The 22926-nt window shown below is 42.2% G+C and overlaps 1 protein-coding gene across 2 annotated transcripts in view; it reads left to right on the top strand.

Annotated features, from left to right (window-relative positions):
• ift57 (intraflagellar transport 57 homolog (Chlamydomonas)) overlaps positions 1-21879 on the top strand; it is a 40278-nt gene extending 18399 nt beyond the window's left edge. Inside the window, exons 6-11 of one of the 2 annotated variants that reach the window (XM_085987989.1) lie at positions 1210-1332; positions 13274-13345; positions 18935-19066; positions 19156-19218; positions 19855-19921; positions 20666-21879. In XM_085987989.1, the coding sequence (XP_085844115.1) occupies positions 1210-1332; positions 13274-13345; positions 18935-19066; positions 19156-19218; positions 19855-19921; positions 20666-20844 (636 nt within the window). In that variant the 3' untranslated portion in view covers positions 20845-21879. The remainder of the gene's footprint in view (positions 1-1209; positions 1333-13273; positions 13346-18934; positions 19067-19155; positions 19219-19854; positions 19922-20665) is intronic. The other variant, XM_085987990.1, reaches the window with a different exon arrangement.
• Positions 21880-22926: the final 1047 nt, after the last annotated feature.

Genomic DNA, 22926 nt, shown 5'->3' on the forward strand with positions numbered 1-22926 from the left:
ACATCTCCAGCTTTTTCCAGTTCTGATGAAGGTTCCCAGACCTGAGAAGTTAACTCTGTTTCTCTCTCCACGGATGCTGCCTGGCCTGCTGAGTGTTTCCAGCGTTTTCTGTTGTTATTTCAGATTTCCAGCATCCGCAGTATTTTGCTATTGGATAGGCTGGGATTGTTTTACTTGGAACAGAGGAGGCTGAGGGGAGACTTGATTGAGGTGTATAAAATTGAGAGGCTGAGTAAGAGTGGATAGGAAGGACCTATTTCCCCTAGCAGAGAAGTAAATAACTAGGGACCATAGATTTAAAGTAATTGGTAGAAGGATTAGAGGGGTGTTGAGAACTTTTTTCACCCAGAGGATGGTGGGGGTCTGGAACTCACTGCCTGAAAGGGTGATAAAGGCAGAACGCTCATCACATTTAAAAAGTACTTGTATATGCACTTGAAGTGCTGTAACCTGCAAGGCTACAACCAAGAGCTGGAAAGTGGGATTAGACTGGATAGCTATTTTTTGGATGGCACAGACACAATGGGCCGAATCGCCTCCTTCTGTGCTGTGAATTTATTTTTTATATTCATTCCTGGGATGTGGGCATCGCTGGCAAGGCCAGCATTAATTGCCCATCGCTAGTTGCACTTGAGAAGGTGGTGGTGTGCCGCCGCCTTGAACTGCTGCAGTCCGTGTGGCGAAGGTACTCCCACAGTGCTGTTAGGGAGGGAGTTCCAGGATTTTGACCCAGCGACGATGAAGGATCGGTGATATACTTCCAAGTCAGGATGGTGTGTGGCTTGGAGCAGAACTTGGAGGTGGTGGTGTTCCCATGCGCCTGCTGCCCTTGTCCTTCTAGGTGGTAGAGGTCACGGGTTTTGGGAGGTGCTGTCAAAGAAGCCTTGGCGAGTTGCTGCAGTACATCTTGTAGATAGTACACACTGCAGCCACAGTGCGCCGGTGGTGGAGGGAGTGAATGTTTAAGGTGGTAGATGGGGTGCTAATCAAGTGGGCTGCTTTGTCCTGGATGGTGTCAAGCATCTTGAGTGTTGTTGGAGCTGCACTCATCCAGGCAAGTGGAGAGTATTTCATCACACTCCTTACTTCTGCCTTGTAGATGGTGGAAAGGCTTTGGGAAGTCAGAAGGTGAGACACTCGCCTCAGAATACCTAGCCTCTGACCTGATGTTGTTGCCACAGTTTATCAAAGTTTACTTTTAATGTTTAGGAGGGAATCGAGTCCTCTAAACCAGAAGAGATTTTAGAATCAACGACAGATGCTGCTGAGTGGAATCTAGAGGTGGAACGAGTTCTCCCACAACTTAAGGTTACCATCCAGACTGACAACAAGGTATGTTATTTAAATTCATGCACAATAGCCACCTTCTGGGGCCATAACTTGGGCTCACCATTGGCTGACAGCACTTCCAGTTTCCTGGAAATCCTCCATTTTTTATGTTTAACTAATGAAATATTCAGATTACGTGATCCAATGTTGCACTATAAAAGTGATTGTAAATGTAATCAAAGGCACTGATTAGAACTCCCAATATTTTACTACTTTTCAGTGCATTTGATAATCATGGTGTTTCTAAATGCCTTATAGAAGTGATGCATTGTAATTTCAGTATGGTTTTTGGGATTTAACTATAGTTTGAAGATTTACATATTAACTTGATTAAAGTACAATGTAAAGTTAGTATCCATCACCAGCTTCAATTTCTTCATATTTTTAAACAATTATATTCTGTTTTATACTTGCTCTCTGTTTATGTGACAGATTGTTTTACTGTCCTTTACTGTGTTTTCTTAGATTATATTTTGAAAATGTGAAATAGTGATTTTCATCCACTATTTGTCTGACTGTAAATGACTTCCTTCTGCATGGTTAGTTTTGTACATTGACAGGAGCTTCTGTCCCTTGCCGAAAGGTGGTTGAAGATAGTCTTATTTATACAACATCAGTTAGAAATGCTAGCAAGTTTTTCTTGGTATTGCTTAGAGTGTCAGCTGTGGCTCAGTTGGTAGCACACTCGCCTCTGAGATTAGAAGGTTGTGGGTTCACTCCCGGGACTTGAGCACATAAAGCTAGGTTGACACTCCAGTGCAGTGCTGAGGGAGCGCTGCACTGTTGGAGATGCCGTCTTTTGGATGAGAAGTTAAACCGAGGCCCTGCTGCTCTCTCAGGTGGATGTAAAAGATCCCACGGCACTCTTTCGAAGAAGAGCAGGGGCACTATACCCGGTGTCCTGGCCAATATTAATCCCTCAACCAACATAATAAAAACAGATTATCTGGTCATTAGCACATTGCTGTTTGTGGGACCTTGCTGTGCACGTTCCCAGATTAGAACAGAGACTCTACTTCAAAAGTACTTGGAATCATAACAGCACACAATGAGGCCATTTGGCCCATCGAGTCCGTGCTGGCTCTCTGTAGAGCAATCCAGTCAGTCCCATGACCTCGCTCTATCCCCGTAGCCCTGCAAGTTTATTTCCCTCAAGTGCCTATCCAGTCTACCCTTGAAAACATGGGAGTGTCTCCGCTTCCACCACTTCCGTTGGCAGTGAATTCCAGGTCATCACCATTTGCTGCATAAAAAGGTTTTTCCTCGCATCCCCCCTGTATCTCTTGCCCAAAACCTTAAATCTGTGTTCCCTAGTCCTTGTACCATCAACTAGTGGGAACAGCCTTTCCCCGTCATAATCTTGTACACCTCTATCAAATCACCCCTCAACCTCCTTTGCTCTAATTAAAACAAATCCAGCTTCACCAACCTGTACCTGTAGCTAAGATCCCCCATCCCCGGAACCATTCTGGTAAATCTCCTCTGCACCCTCTCAAGGGCCTTCACATCCTTCCTCAAGTGTGGTGACCAGAACTGGACGCAATACTCCAGTTGTGACCTAACCAGCGCTTTATAAAGGTTCAGCATAACTTCTCTACTTTTGTACTCAATATCTCTATTTATGAAGCCGAAGATCCCATATGCTTTGTTAATCACTCTCTCAATATGTCCTACCACCTTCAGGGACCTATGCACATTAACTCCCTGGTCCCTCTGTCCCTGCACACTCTTTAAAACTGTGCCATTAAGTGTATATTGCCTCTCCCTGTTCCTTCTGCCAAAATGCATCACCTCACACTTCTCTGTATTAAATTCCATCTGCCACTTGTCTACCCATTCTGCTAGCCTTTCTATGTCCTGTTGCAGTCGATTGGTATCATCATCACTGTTTGCCATACCCCCAAGTTTGGTGTCGTCAGCAAATTTAGAAATTCTACTCTGTATTACAATATCCAGGTCATTTATCAAAAAAAGCAGTGGCCCCAGCACTGACCCTTGGGGAACACCACAGTCTACCATCCTCCAGTCTGAAAAACAGCCATTTACTGCAACTTGCTGTTTTCTGTCCTTAAGCCAATTCCTTATCCAAGCTGCCACTGACCCACCTATTCCATGAGCCTCAATTTTGTTAACCAGCCTTCTATGTGGTACTTTGTCAAACGCCTTCCAAAAATCCATGTAGACAACATCCACTTCATTCCCTTCATCAATCCTCTGTTACTTCATCAAAAAATTTAATTAGATTAGTCAAACAATATCTGCATTTTACAAATCCATGTTGGCTCTCCTTAATTAGCTTAAACCTCTCCAAATGACCGTTAATTTTTTTCCTTGATTATTGTTTCTAAAACTTTACCCACCACTGATATTAAACTGACTGGCCTGTAGTTACTAGGATTGACCTTGCACCCTTTCTTGAACAATGGTGTCACATTTGCCACTTTCCAATCCTTAGGCACCTCCCCCGCATCTAGGGAAGATTAGACAATTATGGCAAGCCGCTACGCTATCTCCTCCCCCAATTCCCTTAGCAACCTGGGATGCAAGCCATCTGGACTGGGCGACTTGTCCACTCTAAGCATACCCAGCCTTTCTCGTACATCCTGACGATCAATTTTCACCGCTTCCATTGCTTCTACGTTTTCCACTTCTACCGATATTTTGTCAGCATCCACCTCCTTAGTAAACACCGATACAGTGTACTCATTGAGCAGTCTAGCCTTGCCCTGTGCCTCTAAGCATATATCACCTTCTTTGTCCCTAATAGGCCCCACCCCGCCTCTTACTACCCGCTTACTGTTTACATGCCGGTAGAAGATTTTTTGGTTCCCTTTTATGTTAACCGCCATTCTACTCTCATTCTCTCTTTACCAATCTTATTTTCATCTTCACATCCCCTCTCAACTTACTGTATTTGGTCTGGTTCTCCCTTGAAGAATTCACCTGACATGCATCATACACTCTCTTTTGTTTCATCATCTTCTCTATCTCCCTCGTCATCCAAGGAGCCCTTGCTTTGGTTCCCTTATCCTTCCCTCTGGTTGGAATGTACCTTGCCTGTACTTGGAACATCTCCTCCTTAAAGATTACCCATTGTTCCATTACAGTTTTTCCTGTCAGTCTTTGGTTCCATTTTACCCTGGCTAGATCCTTTCGCATCCAATTGAAGTTAGCCCTATTCCAGTTTAGAAGTTCCACTCTAGGTTGTTCCATGCTCCTCTCCATTGCTAATCTAAATCTTATGATACGATGATCACTCGTACCCAAGTGTTCTGCCACAGACACTTGGTCGACCTGGCTCACCTCATTCTCCAGCACCAGATCTAGCAATGCCTCCTTCCTAGTTGGGCCAAGAACATATTTGTCAAGGAAATTCTCCTGAACACATTTCAGAAATTCCTCCCCCTCCTTTCCCTTTACCCTAGCATTATCCCAATTGATATTTGGGTAATTAAAGTCCCCCAATATCACCACTCTATAGCTCTTGCATATCTCTGCGATTTCCCTGCAGATTTGCTCCTCTACCTCCCTCTCACCATTTGGAGGCCTATGGAATATCCCCAATAGCGTGATCATACCCTTTTTGCTCCTCAACTCTAACCAAATGGATTCTGTCCTTATCCCCTCAAGAACATCCTGCCTTTCCAACACTACAATGTCTTCCTTAATCAGCACTGCCACCCCACCTCCCTTTTTCCCTTCCCTATCTTTTCTGAACACCTTGTACCCTTGAATATTAAGTACCAGTCCTCACCGTTTTTTAAGCCACGTTTCCATTATTGCCACAACATCATATTGCCACACGGCAAATTGTGCTTGTAGCTCACCAGCCTTATTCACCGCACTTTGTGCGTTTATGTACATGCATTCTAAACCCATTTTTGAATTTTTCGTAGTCTTTTAGTCTTCTCCTATCTAATATGGTACAACTACCGCCTCCAGTACTATCTTCTCTAGTACTATCCAACACACTCACTCTTTTATGCACCTTATTCCTCTTTTCTACTCCTATATGCTGGTGCCCATCCCCCTGCCAAGCTAGTTTAAACCTTCCCCAACAGCACTAATAAACCTCCCCGCGAGAATATTGGTCCCAGATCTGTTGAGGTGTAACCCGTCCAGCTTGTACAGGTCCCACCTTCCCCAGAAACGCTCCCAATGCCTCAGGAATTTAAAGCCCTCCCTCCTGCACCATCTCTCCAGTCACGCATTCATCTGTTCTATCCTCCTATTCCTGTACTCACTAGCATGTGGCACCGGGAGTAATCCGGAGATTACTACCTTTTGAGGTCCTGCTTTTTAATGTCTCTCCTAGCTCCCTAAACTCTATCAGCAGGACCTCATCCCTCTTTCTGCCTATGTCGTTGGTACTGATATGGACAACGACCTCTGGCTGTTCACCCTTCCCCCTCGGAGTGTCCTGCAGCCGCTCAGTGACATCCTTGACCCTGGAACCAGGGAGGCAACTTCATTGGCTGTAAAGCGCTTCAAGATGTCTGGTGGTCATGAAAGGCGCTATATAAATGCAAGTCTTTTCTTTCTTTAGGTCAGAGGGTACACTTTTTATAAGGACTGGAGCATTGTACCATGTAATACACAATGTATTAAGTTGCTAAAGTGTGCAATTTGGTGTGTTCCTTTAAGGCTACAATGTTGTGGTTTGTTTCGGATGAATTAGAGGCCTGTTGGTCTTAGTCAGGCCAATTAATGAGTGAGTATGGTAGTTTAGACATTTTTCATAAGAGTATCCATGCAGGCAAGAGAAACGTTAAAACAAGGTACGTGCACATCTCTATAAATCTATGTTGAAGAAAGAAACTCTTGCATTCATATAGTAACTTGCACGTTTTCAGGATATCCCAAAATGCGTCTAAAGCAATTAATTACTTTTGAAATACTGTTACGTGGGCAAACACAGCAGTCATTTTATGCAGGTCAAAGAAACGGTGATATAACTGATCGGTTAATCTTTTTTAATGGTGATGGTTGAGTGATAAATATTGGCCAGGGCACCCAGAGAACGCCACTTGCTCTATTTTGAATAATGTAATGGGATCTTTTACTTCCATCCCAACTGGCAGATAGGGACTTTGTTTAAATATATAATAGGTATGTATGCACTTACAGTCCAAGTTCTTGTCATGAATTTTGGTAATGCTATTGTATTAATATTCACTATTTTAAAATGGTATGTAAAAAATTTACAGTGGCATTTTTCCTATGTGAGCTGCCTGCCATGATGCTGTTTCAGGCTCAGGCTACTATGTGGCAGTGTATTGGCTCTCCCAAGTTTGTCTCCAACTCAGTCTGCCCACCATTTTCCTTTTGATTCCATTTTCCCTGATGAGTTTTGCTTCCAAGTGCTCGTAAATTATTTTGATTAATTCCTTTCCCAAGGCCTGCACCACTTCCCTGTTTGCTTCTTCTGTTGCCCGCAGCTGTCTTTCCTCGCCAAGTTTCTTCTCTCTTTAACCTGCAGCCCCTCACGGCTTCTGCCAGCTTTGTCCTGCTGGTCTTCCCTGAGTGGCATCACTGTCCTTACCGTTCCCGGTGCTTGATCTCCCTCTGGCCTCTTCTTTGAAGCATTGCTGCTCTGTGTACCACTGCTTTGCTCTTGCCCACTTCTTCTATCTTGTTGCTTAGGCCTCCACTTTCTTGCTGCTCCGATTACATCCTGACCGTGCTCCTTTTGCTGCCCAACTCCTAGCCTGGCAACCATATCATCTCCCATCCTGGACCTGACTTCCCTGCTTCCTGGCACTGAGCTGGGAAACAGTCTTTTGTTTTTAAAAAGGTTTCTAGCATTGTCATTTGTTTATGGTTATGTAACAACTTTAAAAACAATTGCAGCTTCACAGCTTAGTGCTGGGAACCAGCTTTAAAAATGTGGTATTAAGAGCCACAGCCACTGTCCTGATCTGACCCCACATCTTTCTTGAGCTGCACACCTTCAGTGCCCATCGCTCATCCTTTCTCAATCCCTTCTATTATGTTTCATCCTGAGTACTCAAACTGTCCGTTCCTTTCCACCTCTGACTCTTTCCCTTGTCCTCCTACACCTCCAGCCCCAAGCACTGCAACTGCCATTCTTCCCTGTCCCTCATAGTTTTCCTCGCTCTTCTATGGTTTCCCACTGGAAGGCCTGGTGCTTGCCAGCCTCAAAATGCAGCCTTCTCTGCCACATAATCCACTGCTTTCCACCTAAAAGGACAAAAGGCAGACAACTAGAAGATGATAGAAATAACAGTAGAAAGGAACATAAATGAATAGAGAACTAAAAAGCAGTGGCAATGTGAAACAAGTAGCAGAGTAGGAAAATAACACAAGCAGCAGAGGACACAGAGAAGCAGCAACACGAAAATGACAGGGACGTGTGTGAGAGAGATAAAAACATATCTGCTGACTTACCATGAGCAACGCCACAGGAGGTCAGTATAAGTATGTTTGTGTGTGTGTGTGTGTGTGTGTATATTATATTTATATATATATCAAAATAAATGTAGATTCTATATTGCTCTATGTACCATGTTATGAAATAGAAAACTTGCAGAAGCTAAATGTGTCACTAATAAAAAGGTAATTTTAGAAATGGAGCATGCCTAACATGTACCGGCATTTTTCTTTGAGTAGAATTGTATGTTCTGTGAAAGTAAAAACCCAGAAATGTTCCCATGTGTCCGTCTGTTTATTCTCACTATGTTGTGCGGCGGTTAATTACTCCCCTACAGAGATGGCTGTTGTCTCAACTACACAAAGGGTGGTAGGTCCATGGAATATGCTGCCCCAAAAAGCTGTAGAAGCTACATCATTACATAAATTTAAAACAGAAATAGATAGTTTCCTAGAGGTAAAGGGAATTAAGGGTTACGGGGAGCGGGCAGGAATTTGGACATGAGTCTAGGTTCGGATCGGTCATGGCCCTGTGGGTAGCGGAGCGGGCCCAGGGGCCGTGTAGCCTGATCCTGCTCCTATTTAGTGTGTCTAATTCTGTTAGATTCAGGAGATGGTTCTGTGATAGTGGTTTGGCGGTTAGGATCAGATCAGCCATGATCTTATGGAATGGCGGAGCAGGCTCGAGGGGCCGATTGGCCTACTCCTGCTCCTATTTCTTATGTTCTTATGTTCTTATTCCTTTTTATTTTTGTATTACTAATGTTCCCTTGGCGACACCAAGGGAACATTAGTAATACAACGGTTAGAGATTCAAGGGCTGTTTAATAAAGGTACCCGTCTGAGATAGATTAGAGATAAAAATCCACCACTAAATGATAGATTAATCTGCACTGAAAGGGAATAAATGTGACGATGGCTTAGTCTTATAATGCCCATTTGTGAAATTCTGTGCAATTTGTCGACTATCTGAAGTGAGATTCTGTGCAATTTGTCGACTATCTGAAGTTGTGAGATTCTGTGCAATTTGTCGACTATCTGAAGTTGTGAGATTCTGTGCAATTTGTCGACTATCTGAAGTTGTGAGATTCTGTGCAATTTGTCGACTATCTGCAGTTGTGAGATTCTGTGCGATTTGTCGACTATCTGAAGTTGTGAGATTCTGTGCGATTTGTCGACTATCTGAAGTTGAGATTCTGTGTGATTTGTCGACTATCTGAAGTTGCAATCAGTAACGACATGCGAGTGCCAAACTATGTTATATGTAGTTCATGGACAGACTCTGGATTGATTTAGCATCTTGGCTAGAGACTTTTAATGCCATGTTTTATTTTGAATAGTAAAATTAGGTATAAATCTCCTTGTAAACAATATAGTAAAAAAAATTCTGTGAAATCTTGAACGTTTAAACTTTTAAATATCAATTATGCACACTGAAGTAGCTGCTCAAAAGGATGAGCATGATTTTACCTCATTTAATAATGTTCTCTTTCTCTGCAGACAAGGATAGACTTTGCCAGTGAGAACATTTTTAGGTGCATCATCAAAATGATTTAAAATATACAAATTTTAATGTAGGAAAAGAAAAACTTGCATTTGTATAGCACCTTTCATGACTTCAGGACGTCCCAAAGCACTTCCAGTAGTTTTGAAGTACAATCACTGTTGTAATGTAGGGAACATGGGAGCTAATTTGTTGTGGCAAACAGCAAGTTATGACAAACCACAATGAAATAAATGACCAGATAATCTGTTTTAGGTGTTTACGGGATAAATGTTGGCCTGGACACCAGGTGAACTGCCCTGCTCTTTGGATAATGCCACAGAATCTTTTACATCCACCTGAGAGGCGAGACGGGGCCTCGGTTTAACGTCTCATCTGAAAGATGACACCTCCGACAGTGCACTGAAGTGGCAGCCTATATTATGGGCTTAAGTCTGTACATAGATACATAGATACATAGAAGATAGGAGCAGGAGTAGGCCATTCGGCCCTTCGTGCCTGCTCCGCCATTCGATGAGATCATGGCTGATCCTTTAATTCAGTATCCCGTCCCCGCCTTCTCTCCGTAACCCTTAACCCCTTTTGCCCGTAGAAATATATCTAATTCCCTCTTAAATATATTTAATGAGCTGGCGTACACTGCCCTCTGTGGCAATGAGTTCCACAGGTTCACCACTCTGAGTGAAGAAATTCCCCCTCATCTCTGTCCTAAATGGTTTAGCCCTTATCCTTAAATTATGTCCTCTAGTTCTGTTCTCACCCGCCAAGGGAAACATTCCTTCTGCATCCAGTCTGTCTAGACCTGTCAGAATTTTATACACTTCTATGAGGTCCCCTCTCAATCTTCTAAACTCCAGTGTGTACATCCCTAAACTACATAGTCTCTCCTCATAGGTCATTCCCGCCATTCCTGGTATCAGCCTGGTGAATCGCCGCTGCACCCCCTCCATGGCAAGAACATCCTTCCTCAGATGAGGCGACCAAAACTGTACACAGTACTCGAGGTGTGGTCTCACCAGTGCCCTGTACAGCTGCAGCAAGGTATCCCTGTTCCTGTATTCTAACCCTTTTGCTATGAAGGCCAGCATACCGTTTGCCTTCTTGACCGCCTGTTGCACCTGCATGCTCGCCTTCAGTGACTGGTGTACAAGAACACCCAGGTCTGTAGTGGGACTTGAACCCACAACCTTCTGACTCTGAGGCAAGAGTGCTACCACTCAGAGATACTTGGAGACTGACTTCAGAGCCTGCACAAAAGTACTATGTTCCACGAATGCCCGTACGTTTTGGGTCCCATGACTCCAAAGCCATGGACAGTTTTCTCCGAAGCCTCTCTAGGTAGCTTTCCACTCCTGAAGCTCCCTAATGCTCTGTGAATCATATTCTCACTAACACTATCTAACTTCCCCAGGTCTTTGCCTGGTAGACCTGCAATGACATCCTCGTCAACCCAAACTGATGACGGGGAGAAGAGGCTTTATACATCTTTCTACCTACTCTATTGGCAGTATATTCCAATAACCAGAGCAGCGGGAATAACAAGTCCAGTAGGCGAAGATAAGGGTGTAGAGGAAGAAGTAGTACAACCCACCAGATTAGGTAGGGTATTCCTTCCGAGAATACAGACCCAAATTTTTTACGGAAGAGGCTTTTGCACACGTACCTGAGAGTGAGAACGCAAATGATGTAGAGCGTTGAGGGCGGTTGGGTCAGAGGAACGGAACATAACCATTCAGTCATCTAATTGAATAAGTCAGCACTAAATAAGTGCACCCATTCCTATATACACAAGAATTTAAGAAAAATGGAAATAACAGATGGTGAGAATGTATTAGAAGATTTACAAGCAATTTCAAATGTTTTAAAAGCTAAGGTTTTACTATAAGAATTAAACTAAAATCTATTTCAACATAAACTTCTGTTTCCCCTGGGAATGTTAATGCAATGATGAGCAAGATATCTGGATGTTAGACAATTGAGCAATAGAATATCAATTAATTTCATATTTTGCAAAATTCATCTTTGAGAAACATAGAAGATAGGAGCAGGAGTAGGCCATTCGGCCCCTCGAGCCTGTTCTGCCATTTAATGAAATCATGGCTGATCATCCAAATTCAGTACAATAGCAAAATACTGCAGATGCTGGAAATCCAAAATAACAACAGAAAATGCTGGAAAAACTCAGCAGGCCAGGCAACATCCGTGGAGAGAAATTAGAGTCGACGTTTCAGGTGAACCCTTTTTCAAAACTGGAAAGGAAATGAAATAGATCGAATGCAGGGCTGCGATAGAACAAAAGAAGTAAAGAGACATTAAGAGGTATTCAAAACCAGACGAGATGGTAATAGGACAGTAGAGACAAAAGACGACTCAGATTAGGTGTGAAGTGTACTGGCAGGGTGAGAGACAGCTGCCATGTGGGAGAGAGAAAAAAAAGGAAAGGGGTGGGGGGAGGGAAAACCCAAAACAAAGGGGTGGAAAAAAATTTAAGTAAAAATGTAATAGGGGTCGAGGTTATGATCTGAAGTTGTTGAACTCGATATTGAGTCCGGAAGGCTGCAAAGTGCCTAATCGGAAGATGAGGTGCTGTTCCTCGATTCAGTACCCTGTCCCTGCTTTCTCCCCATATCCCTTGATCCCTTTAGCCTTAAGAAATATATCTAACTCCTTCTTGAATATATTTAATGAATTGGCCTCAACTGCCTTGTGTGGTAGAGAATTCCACAGGTTCACCACTCTCTGGGTGAAGAAATTCCTCCTCATCTCTGTCCCAAATGGCTTACCCCTTATCCTTAGCCTGTGACCCCTGGTTCTGGACTCTCCCACCATCGGGAACATCTTTCCTGCATCTAGTCTGTCTAGTCCTGTTAGAATTTTATAAGTTTCAAATGAGATTCCCTCTCATTCTTCTAAACTCTAGGTATCAGTCTGGTGAATCTTCACTGCACTCCCTCCATGGCAAGAACATCCTTCCTCAGATAAGGCGACCAAAACTGCAGACAATACTCAAGGTGTGGCTCACTAAGGCCCTGTACAACTGCAGCAAGACATCCTTGCTCCTGTACTCAAATCCTCTCGCTGTGGAGGCCAACATACCATTTGCCTTCTTAACCGCCTGCTGCACCTGCATGCTTACCTTCAGCGACTGGTGCACAAGGACACCCAGGTCTAGTTGCACTTCCCCTTTTCCCAATCTATTGCCGTTCAGATAATAACCTGTTTTTGCCACAAGTGGATAACCTCGCATTTATCCACATTATACTGCATCTGCCCAATCACCCAACCTGTCCAAATCATACTGGAGTTTCTCTGCATCCTCCTCACAGCACACACGCCCACCCAGCTTTGTGTCGTCTGCAAACTTGGAGATATTACATCTAGTTCCCTCGTCTAGATCATTAATATATATTGTGAATAGCTGGGGTCCTAGCACCGATCTCTGCGGTACCCCACTAGTCACTGCCTGCCACTTGGAAAACGACCCGTTTATTCCAACTCTTTGCTTCCTGTCTGCCAACCAGTTCTCTATCCAAGTCAGTACCTTACCCCAATCCCATGTGCTTTAACTTTGCACGCTAATCTCTTATGCGGGACCTTATCGAAAGCCTTCTGAAAGTCCAAATACACCACATCCACTGGTTCTCCCTTATCTATTCTACCAGTTACATCCTCAAAAAATTCCAGTAGATTAGTCAAGCATGATTTACCTTTTGTAAATCAATGTTGACTTTGTCCGATCCTGTCACTGTTTTCCAAGTGCTCTATGCCATTGTAAGAAAACAAATAAAAAAAAAAAAAACTGCATTCATGCAACATGTACAAGATAGTAAATAGCTGAAGATGATGAGTTTAAGGTAGTAATTGAATCTGGGTTCTACTGCTGTTTGTAAATTACTTAAGAATCACTTTTTTTTGTCAGAACCTCTCAACTGAGTTTTTGTGTCCTTTTAACTTGCTGCTAGCCATCCATTATTTTTCGATAAATAGTACAAATAGTGTGTTATACAAGTTTTATTTTTATATGTAATATAAACTATTTTGCTTTAACAGGATTGGAGAATTCACGTTGACCAAATGCACCAGCATGAAGAGGGTATTGAAACGTCTCTTAAAGAGACAAAGGTACTGCTTTATTCCAACTCGCGTATGTCTAAAATCTTAATCCTGAAATCATAAAGGGCTTTGTTAAATAAGCTTGCAGGCTCAAGTTGCGGAGCTAATGCACAAACATTGCACAGCTCGGCGCTAGCTGTCTGTTATCGGAGAATATTGCGCTCCTGTGTGGTTAAATTCTTCCCATACAAAACTAGTTGATGTACAATTAAATCAAATATTGAAAATAACAACAGGAACTATGACTATGCATCCACAGTGCTATTCTACATTAACAGTTGCGTCGAGGTCGTCACGACCCATAAAAATATCAGGACATACCCCAACCAGAAACCCTGGATGAACGGAGAGGTCCGCTTGCTGTTGAAAGCACGCGATGCAGCATTTAAATCTGGTGACGCGGCAGCTTACAGTGCAGCTAGGACCAACCTAAAAAAGGGTATCTGGACTGCCTAAAGGAAACAGACACTGCGGATAGAGGATCATTTCCACAACAACTCGGACCCCCGGCGCATGTGGCAAGGCATCCAGTCCATCACTGACTACAAGGGCAAAAACATCAGCCCCCCGGTTAGCGATGCCTCCCTTCCGGAGGAGCTTAACAACTTCTACGCTCGCTTCGACAGGGACAACAGGGAGCCGGCTACCAAAGCCTTGCCACCCCCGGAAGACCAGGTGCTCACTCTGTCGACCTCCGACGTAAGGGGTGTTCTACGCGGAGTGAACACACGAAAGGCTGCTGGACCAGATAGCATCCCTGGACGGGTACTCAAGGAATGTGCTGATCAGCTGGCTGATGTCTTCACCGCCATCTTCAATCTGTCACTGGCCCAGGCAGTAGTCCCTACATGCTTCAAGACCGCTACCATTATTCCTGTGCCAAAACAAACGGCTGTGACGTGCCTGAACGACTATCGACCTGTCGCACTCACACCCATCATAATGAAGTGTTTCGAGAGACTGGTCCTGGCTCACATCAAAGCCAGTGTTCCCGCCTCTCTTGACCAACACCAGTTTGCCTATCGTGCAAACAGATCAACGGAGGATGCAATCACAACTGCTCTACCCTCGGCACTGAATCACTTAGATGGTAGAGACCTACATCAGAATGCTGTTCATAGACTACAGCTCAGCATTCAACACTCGTCCCCAACAAGCTGGCCACCAAACTCCAAACTCTTGGCCTGAACACTTCCCTCTGCAACTGGACCCTGGACTTGCTAACAAACAGACCTCAATCTGTCAAATTAGGTAACCACACCTGCCCCCCCCCCCCCGACCCTGAACACGGGGGCCCCACAAGGATGTGTGCTGAGCCCCCTCCTCTACTCCCTCTTCACCCACGACTGTGTGGCTGTTCATGGTTCCAACACCATCAAGTTTGCGGATGATACCACGGTAGTAGGCCAGATCACCAACAACGATGAGTCAGCCTACAGGGAGGAGGTCCAGCATATCGTGAAGTGGTGCGCCGATAACAACCTGGCCCTTAACATCAAGAAAACCAAAGAAATCATTGTGGACTTCAGGAAGTCTAAAGGCGGAAGTCACACCCCCATCCACATCAATGGGGCTGTGGTGGAAAGGGTGGACAGCTTTAAGTTCCTCGGAGTGCACATCACGGAAGACCTCTCCTGGTCCCTCAATACCTCCTCTCTGGTGAAGAAGGCCCAGCAGCGCCTATATTTCCTAAGGAGGCTGAAGGGCTGTAACCTGTCACCCCTGATCCTCTCTAACTTTTACCGCTGCACAATAGAGAGCATCCTGACGAACTGTATCACAGTATGGTATGGCAGCTGTAGCTACTATGACCGGAAAGCCCTGCAGCGGGTAGTCAAAACTGCCCAACGCATTACCGGCACCCGGCTACCGACCATAGAGCACATATACCAGAAACGCTGTTTACGGAGGTCACGGTCCATCATCAAAGACCCTACCCACCCCAGCCACAGTCTGTTCACCCTCCTGCCATCTGGGAGACGCTACAGATGCATTCACACCCGTACGACCAGATTTAGGAACAGCTTCTTTCCCAGGGCTGTCATCCTACTGAACTCCACAAATAAACTCTAAAGCCTGCACATCTGCCAATGCACTTTATTATGGTTATGTTTATGTTAATGTATTACAAGCCAAATGTATGTGGAATGTTTAAATGTCTTAATGTAAATGTACACTCTCGGGAGCCGCAAGCCTACATTTCATTGTACTGCACTTGTGCACTAACAATGACAATAAAAGTTGATTTGATTTGAAATATATGGTCTCCAAATATCGGGCATCAGATTGCGACATAGAACCTCCTTGAGAAAATCCACGAAATGCCACAGCTGCCACATTTCAAAGATATACAGGAGGCGCCTCCTACCGACTCATTAGCAGATGACCAATCTGGCTGATGTGACCAACTATCTCCACGGCAACATTGCCTCATTATATTGATCAGAATGGGGACAAACTGCTCCTTCTAAGAAACTCCTTTCTCATCACTCAGCCTGATGAAAGATTGCCTGGTTACGAGCTGTCACACCATCTCTGGTACAAGCTCAACCATTTTAATTATGGGATGGTAAGGTGTGTGGCAAATGACCATACCTGAGGACTCCTGAACAGCCCTCTGTAGCTGCAGTTGAGGATGCTACACATCTACTGAATGGCTGCTCGTTTCATGCTGGTCCAGCAGGAGGATTTCCCAGATGCCACATTGCTGACATGAGGTGACTCAATGGCTCAAGCATGTCTCATACATGCCTAAGCCCCTTGATACTTTTGACATTTTTGACTTCTAGTTTATCTCCCTACTTTATAGTTTGTATTTTCCAATCTTTATTATACTGCTTGTGCATTTGCAAATAATAAGGTATGAAGCGTGCTCAAGGCATTTGCCCTACATGTAGGCCACTTTCATTTTTGTTTTCACTCATGTCCCTCTAAATTTAGTGTTGATATTTCTACTTCTGATAGTCATGTTGAACAATTTTTGAGCTTCATTTTTGGGTTATAGCATCATCAGAACCCCTCAATTGAATTTATATCCCTTTTAACTTGCTGCTAGTTATCCATTACTTTTCTATAAATAACTCATTTAAAAATGCTTACTTCCTGGTGTTGGTTTCCTTACCTGAGGCAGGCTAGTCTGGCAGCTATATGCTTTAGACTTGGCCAACTTGGTCAGTAGGTGAGAGGTATTGCAAGTAGAAAGAAACAACTTGCATTTCCATAGCGCCTTACCGCATTCTCAGACTGTTCCAAAACACTTCACAACCAAGTCACTATCATGCAGGCAAATGCAGCAGGCCACTTGTGCACAGCGATGTGCTACCAATTAAGCCAAACTGACTGAAGCATGGTAAGATGGAAAGATAATTAATTAATTGTCTTTCTGTTTTATTTTTGTGAAAGTTTGCTGGACAATTTTTTTAATCTTTCAATTATTTTCCCCATCTTTCCTGAAAGGACTGACTCGTGCTGGGGTACAGTTCCATGATGCTTACTGCACTCTGGTACCATGACCAAATGTCTTTCATTTGTCTAATTGTCTAAGCCTGGATAGTGACTGTTTGGAGGTGTGGATGCATCTACTTCAGGCAAATTGGGCTTGGCTGTAATGCCCTTGCACAGTTGAATTATCTGCTCTTTCCATCAGATGTTTATTTTTCCAAATTGATTAGGTTTCTGGGCTCAATCGCTGCCTCCTATTCGTGTACCATTAAGGATACATGTACTGCTTTAACAGGAGGCCGCATTTGAGGACTGAGACTTGTATAGTGTCTTATTAAAACTACTTGAGGTCTTGAAAAGAATGGTTCCTCAGAATTGACAGAAAACTAAGTAAAAACTTAATCTGTTTTGCTTTGATTTGGGGGAAAAAATGTTTGTTAACTTTTTTAATTAAATGAACTGTACAAATAGAACACTCATCAGAGGTGAATTACACAAAAAAGCACTTGTGTTGCTGAAGGGATAATTACAAGTCCTAGCCCTTTTCGGGCTACCCCAGATCAAGCGTATTCCCCAGATGTTCACCTTCAACTAAAGTTAGAGATAGCCGAATTCCATAAGACGCTTAAATGGGTCTAAAGGTTCAGGCTATCTCTCCCTAAAGGAAAGGAATGACTGAAGATGTTACCGTCCTCCAGATAGCACTTTTAATAAGTTTAACTAGACTGTAACCTTCTGGATATTATGAGGGTCCGGAACACCCCCCAGAATTCTGCAACTCCTTACAAAAGAGTGTACAGAAATTGGGTTTGCGAGTTTATACAGAAATACTCTTTTGAGACAATTCTAAAAATATATATTTTTATTTAAGAGCCGACGTTCATTTAACAGCTGTTGAGTCAGTCGCAACATTAACAATTCAAAATACTAATCGCTTACATTTCTTATTTCTCAGATCCTTATTCTCAAATCTTTATTTCGTTACATTTCTTACTTATCTCTAAATCCAGAACTTCCACCAAAATCAAATTATAATACCGTTTGGTCCTCGAGACTCAAAGTTAAAAACTTACAGATGGTGCCTGTAAAGTTGAGAAACGCTTGGCCCGTTCAGCGACTTCTGACTTTCTGTTTGAAAAGGTCTATCTTTTATACCCTTTTTGCAGTGGTTTATTCTTTGAAGTTCTCTGCTGATGTAAGCTAATTGTCTTATTCATTCTCTCTGTTAAATGCTTTCTATTCTTACTGTCAGTTCAACTGCTGCATGCATAATTATGTCTCTACCTTTAGGTGTTTCAAAAACCATCATAAAAACAATATGACAGCAATGGTTTCTGTTTGATGCCATTCTTATCGAAGATTTTCCATTCAATTCTTAATATCACTTTTAGCTGGTTTAACAGACTTCGAGTCTCCTAACTGCTCCCAAGTTCAATACAAACACATTGTAATTGCTTGGTGTATCTATTGAAGTCATATCTTCAAAGTGTTCTTGTTGGTATCATATTTACTATGTATAAATTAAAGACACTTTGACTGAGTGTTTACTTGTTTTCTAGCTATCTCAATTGGTTGCATATTTAATCTTATGTTTCCTGTCTTCCAAGTTTAACATAAAAACTATTTGACCAGCAGGTGTTTCTTTTACTTGATGTCATCTTTTCAAAGGCACATGCCTCTTTTAATGTTTGTGTTTCTGTTCAACGTGTTGGTTTCCAACACTTCACTTGGGTCTTTTCATTGTGTTTTTCCCCAAACTCCAGACCCTCTGGAATCGCCAAAATGCCATTTCAATAGGGTCATTGTTTTAGTATATTTAACTAATTCCCATTTCAAAGCTTGTATGTTTACAACTTTGTTAAACAACTGATCTTTAGCTCAGAAGCCTGTATTTCTGTTTGCAGCCTGTGTCTCCGAGGCTTTAGATTTTTAAACCCAGTATATCGTATTAATAAATATCAGAATTCTGTTCATATTATGGTGTATCTTTCTGAAATATGGCTTACTCGCATTGCAGCCACCTAATTGGTGATTTATTTGGCTAAGATGTGCATCCTCTCATTATTTTTGCTTATTGAGAATGCAGTAGTTTTGTATTTTAAGATTTTTTATATCTAGCTGATAGATATTCACAGAATTCTGTTGTTTTTTTGACAGAGCTACTTGGACAAGCTTCAAGATGAGATTAGTCGAACGCTGGAAAAGGTCAGCAGCAGAGAGAAATATGTCAACAACCAGTTGGAGAATTTGATTCAGGACTTCCGTGCTGCTCAGGCCCAGCTGAGTGAGGTAATCTGCAATGTTCTCTTTAATGCGGCAGTTTTTTAACCTTAAAGATTCTCCATAATATTTTGAAAAACTGTTTCATTTTCTTGTAGGCCAAAGACCGATACCAGCAAGGAAGTGGGGGAGTAACAGAACGAACTAGACTTCTGTCTGAGGTAGAATTACTATTAATTGCAAAAACGTTTTCAAGTTTATCTTTTGATCTAAAGATTATTTTCCTCTAGCAAATCAACTCCAAATGATTTTCATTTATTTAAAAATACCTCCTTTACGTCCCCTTCCCTTAGTAACTATGTGATATGTACTGTGCATTACAGACTAAGGCCTAATTTTGATCCCTGATCTGTGCTAAGTTAGTTGATCTCCGCAGGACCAACTGTGTGTGCATCACAGGTGTGTGTCCGTGCCCTTACCTAGTGCAGAAAAAAAACCAGATAAGAGTTCCGACTCCTGATCACGACTTAGCGTCATCTGTTGGAAAATGCATGTGTGTGGATGTGCAATGACAACAGGATTCTGGTTGGCTGTGTTGCCCCTTGAGGATGAATCGCTGATAGCTTTTCACTTTGCTACTCAGGCTTGAAGAATGGGTGTTTGGATGCCTGCCTTAAGGAGAAGAAGGTGGTAAAATTAGAGAATTAAAAAATTGAGGATTTTCACTCCCTTCAGGCCAAATAGCTTTGTTTTTACACTGCTCCTTTTAATCATTTTGAAAAAATAGTATAGATCATTTCAATTAATAAAGATATTACAGGTATTTTTTTCAATATTTTGTGTGTGTAATCTTTAAGATAAGTGAAGAGTTGGAAAAGGTAAAACAAGATATGGAAGAAAAGGGAAGCAGCATGACTGATGGAGGTGAGTAAAGGGCAGCAGGATAATCTTTTCAAATGAAACCTTGTATATACTCAGATTTTTTAACAGTCTAGATAATTAGGGGGCATATATTTAAGATGATTAGCAAAGGAAGAGGTAAGGAGAATATTCTTTCTTTCAGAGGGTTGTTAGGACATGGAATACCCTAACAGAAACAGTGGTGAAAGCAAATTCCATAATATCTTCTAAAATGGAAGTAGATAGATATTTGAAAAAAATTTTTTTTAAAGGGTATGGGGATATGGCAGTGGAATGGGATTAAGTGGCTAGCTCCTTCAGAGCGCTGGCAGGGACGATGGGTCTGAAAACTTCAAGCTCCTGCAAGTGATGTTAGAGAAGTGTCTCCGATTTCTCCCCAAGAAGGTGGACCAGTGAAACTTCAGGCAGGATAACAATCTACGGTATTCAACCCTGACCAATTTGCCTTTCTGTAGACCCAGGAGCTATAGTACTTTCTGCCATTATCATCTTCAGATGCTCTTTGAGCATTTCTCCCTTGTGTAGGGCTCCTTTCTAGCTTATATTGACCAATGTACCCACTTATTTATTACTTGTGAAGGTCTGAGGCAGTTATATATTAACATTTAGTCTGCTGAACATTTAATTTGAATGTACAAAAGAAATTTATGTCAGTGTAGTGATGAAACACCGAGGGTTATATACTTGCATAAAAGTTATAAGCCAAATGGAAAGAATCACTACATTAATTGTCACTATTATTTTCAGCTCCATTAGTGAAAATCAAACAGGCATTGACTAAACTGAAGCAAGAGATAACTCAAATGGATATCCGAATTGGTGTTGTGGAGCATACCTTGCTACAGGCCAAACTCAAAGAGAAATCAAACATGACCAGAGACATGCATGCTACCAATATTCCAGAAACCACAATAGGTGGTTATTGACACTGTATGTTTATGTCCAAATTATAATATATACTTGATCTGTTGGTTCCCTATTGGAAGATTACTGAATTCTTGTGATCTAATTGAGGAATCAAAAATTAGCATTTGATAACATTTTGGATTCTTAGAACAAGTTCAACTGCAACAAATCAGTAGTTAGATCATTTTCTACAAGTTATAATAAACATTTGCACATATTTAAGGTCAAAAACAGATGGAAAACTGATTTAAAGTAGTGCCCGTGCTTCTTTCATTTAAACCATAGTACTTTGCTAAACAAAGTCTTGCGCCACAATACTTGCAATGAGAATCTTGTGCTTCATGTCAGTTACCAGTGGGTGTTGTGCCCCAGTTGGCTATGTAGTTTTGAACACTCATTCCCTCTCGTTATTGGCAACACTTCAATTTTTTTTAAAAGATAAAAATAGTAAAAGATACTTTTTAATATTTTGTAGTAAAATGTTGCAGCTGTGTTGGAAATGCTAAATACCTCTAAGTTTCTTCAAGACACGAGTTGTAATGTATGCCTTGTATAAAAATCCGTGTTACATTTCTAATCATCAGCATATGTAGCAGCATGTGTTACTAGTAGCCATTAAGAAGCTAATCTTAAATACAGTATTTAATGTATACAAGTTTATATTGCATACAATTGAATATCGGGAAATTAGTTAGAAGGTAGTAATTCCATCTCAGGATTCATTGACATTAATTGCTCCAGATTTCCCTTGTGTTTATGAGCCCTTTGGTATTATTTTCTTTTAACACTCTCCCAGGGAGCGATTTTTCGCTCTATAATACATATCTTTTATATTTATTTTAACGCTATCTTTATGAACTGGTCCTATAAATTGTTCTAAAATACAGTAAATTGTACAATGCTTAAAAATGTGTGCACAGATATTGTATAAAGTTTAACATTTTCTTGCATGCAGTGCAGATATTTTATGTAAGCCTTTTATAAATGTGCATTTGTAATGCTGTAATATTTGGATAAAATAATTATTAAAGTTTATTTTATCAATAAAATGTTAAGCCAATTCTACATCTGATTTAAAAAAAAACAGCACATTAATACCCCACAAACCAACTCCAACAAAAGTTAACATCTTATTAAACTTTGTTTCACTTGTGAAGGAAACCTGCATAACTCAATACTTCATCACTCAAGTTACACGATTGTCTTCATTATTATTTTATTATTCAACAACTTCATTTTTTTAAATTCGGTCATGGGATGTGGGTGTCGCTGGCAAGGCCAGCATTTATTGTCCATCCCTAGTTGCCCTTGAGAAGGTGGCGGTGAGCCGCCATCTTGAACCGCTGTGGTAAAGGTACTCCCAACTGTGCTGTTTGGGAGGGAATTCCAGGATTTTGACCCAGCAACGATGAAGGCTGGGCGATATACTTCCAAGTCAGGATGGTGTGTGACTTGGAGGGGAATTTGGAGGTGGTGGTGTTACAATGCACCTGCTTTCCTTTTCCTTCTAGGTGGAAGAGGTCACAGGTTTGGGAGGTGCTGCCGAAGAAGCCTTGGCAAGTTACTGCAGTGTATCTTGTAGATGGTGCACACTGGTGGAGGAAGTGAATGTTTAAGGTGGTGGATGGGGTGCCAATCAAGCAGGCTGCCTTGTCTTGGATGGTGTTGAGCTTCTTGAGTGTTGTTGGAGCTGCATTCATCCAGGCAAGTGGAGAGTATTCCATCACACTCCTGACTTGTGCCTTGTAGATGGTGGAAAGGCTTTGAGGAGTCAGGTGAGACACTCGCCGCAGAATACCTAGCCTCTAACCTGCTCTTGTTGCCACATTATTTATGTGGCTGGTCCAGTTAAGTTTCTGGTCTATGGTGACCCCCAGAATATTGATAGTGGGGGATTCAGCAATAGTAATGCTGTTGAATGCCATGGGGCGATGGTATGCCATGGCTCGCTTGTTGGAGATAGTCATTGCCTGGCACTTGTGCGGCGTGAATGTTACCTGCCACTTATCAGCCCAAGCCTGAATGTCGTCCAGGTCTTGCTGCATGCGGGCATGGACTACTTCATTATCGTGGCTGCAGTGTGTACCATCTTTAAGGTGCAC

The sequence above is a fragment of the Somniosus microcephalus genome, chromosome 5 (genome assembly GCF_052327205.1).
Source record: "Somniosus microcephalus isolate GS21.2 chromosome 5, FLI_Smic_1.0, whole genome shotgun sequence".
In the NCBI taxonomy this organism is placed as follows: Eukaryota; Metazoa; Chordata; class Chondrichthyes; order Squaliformes; family Somniosidae; genus Somniosus; species Somniosus microcephalus.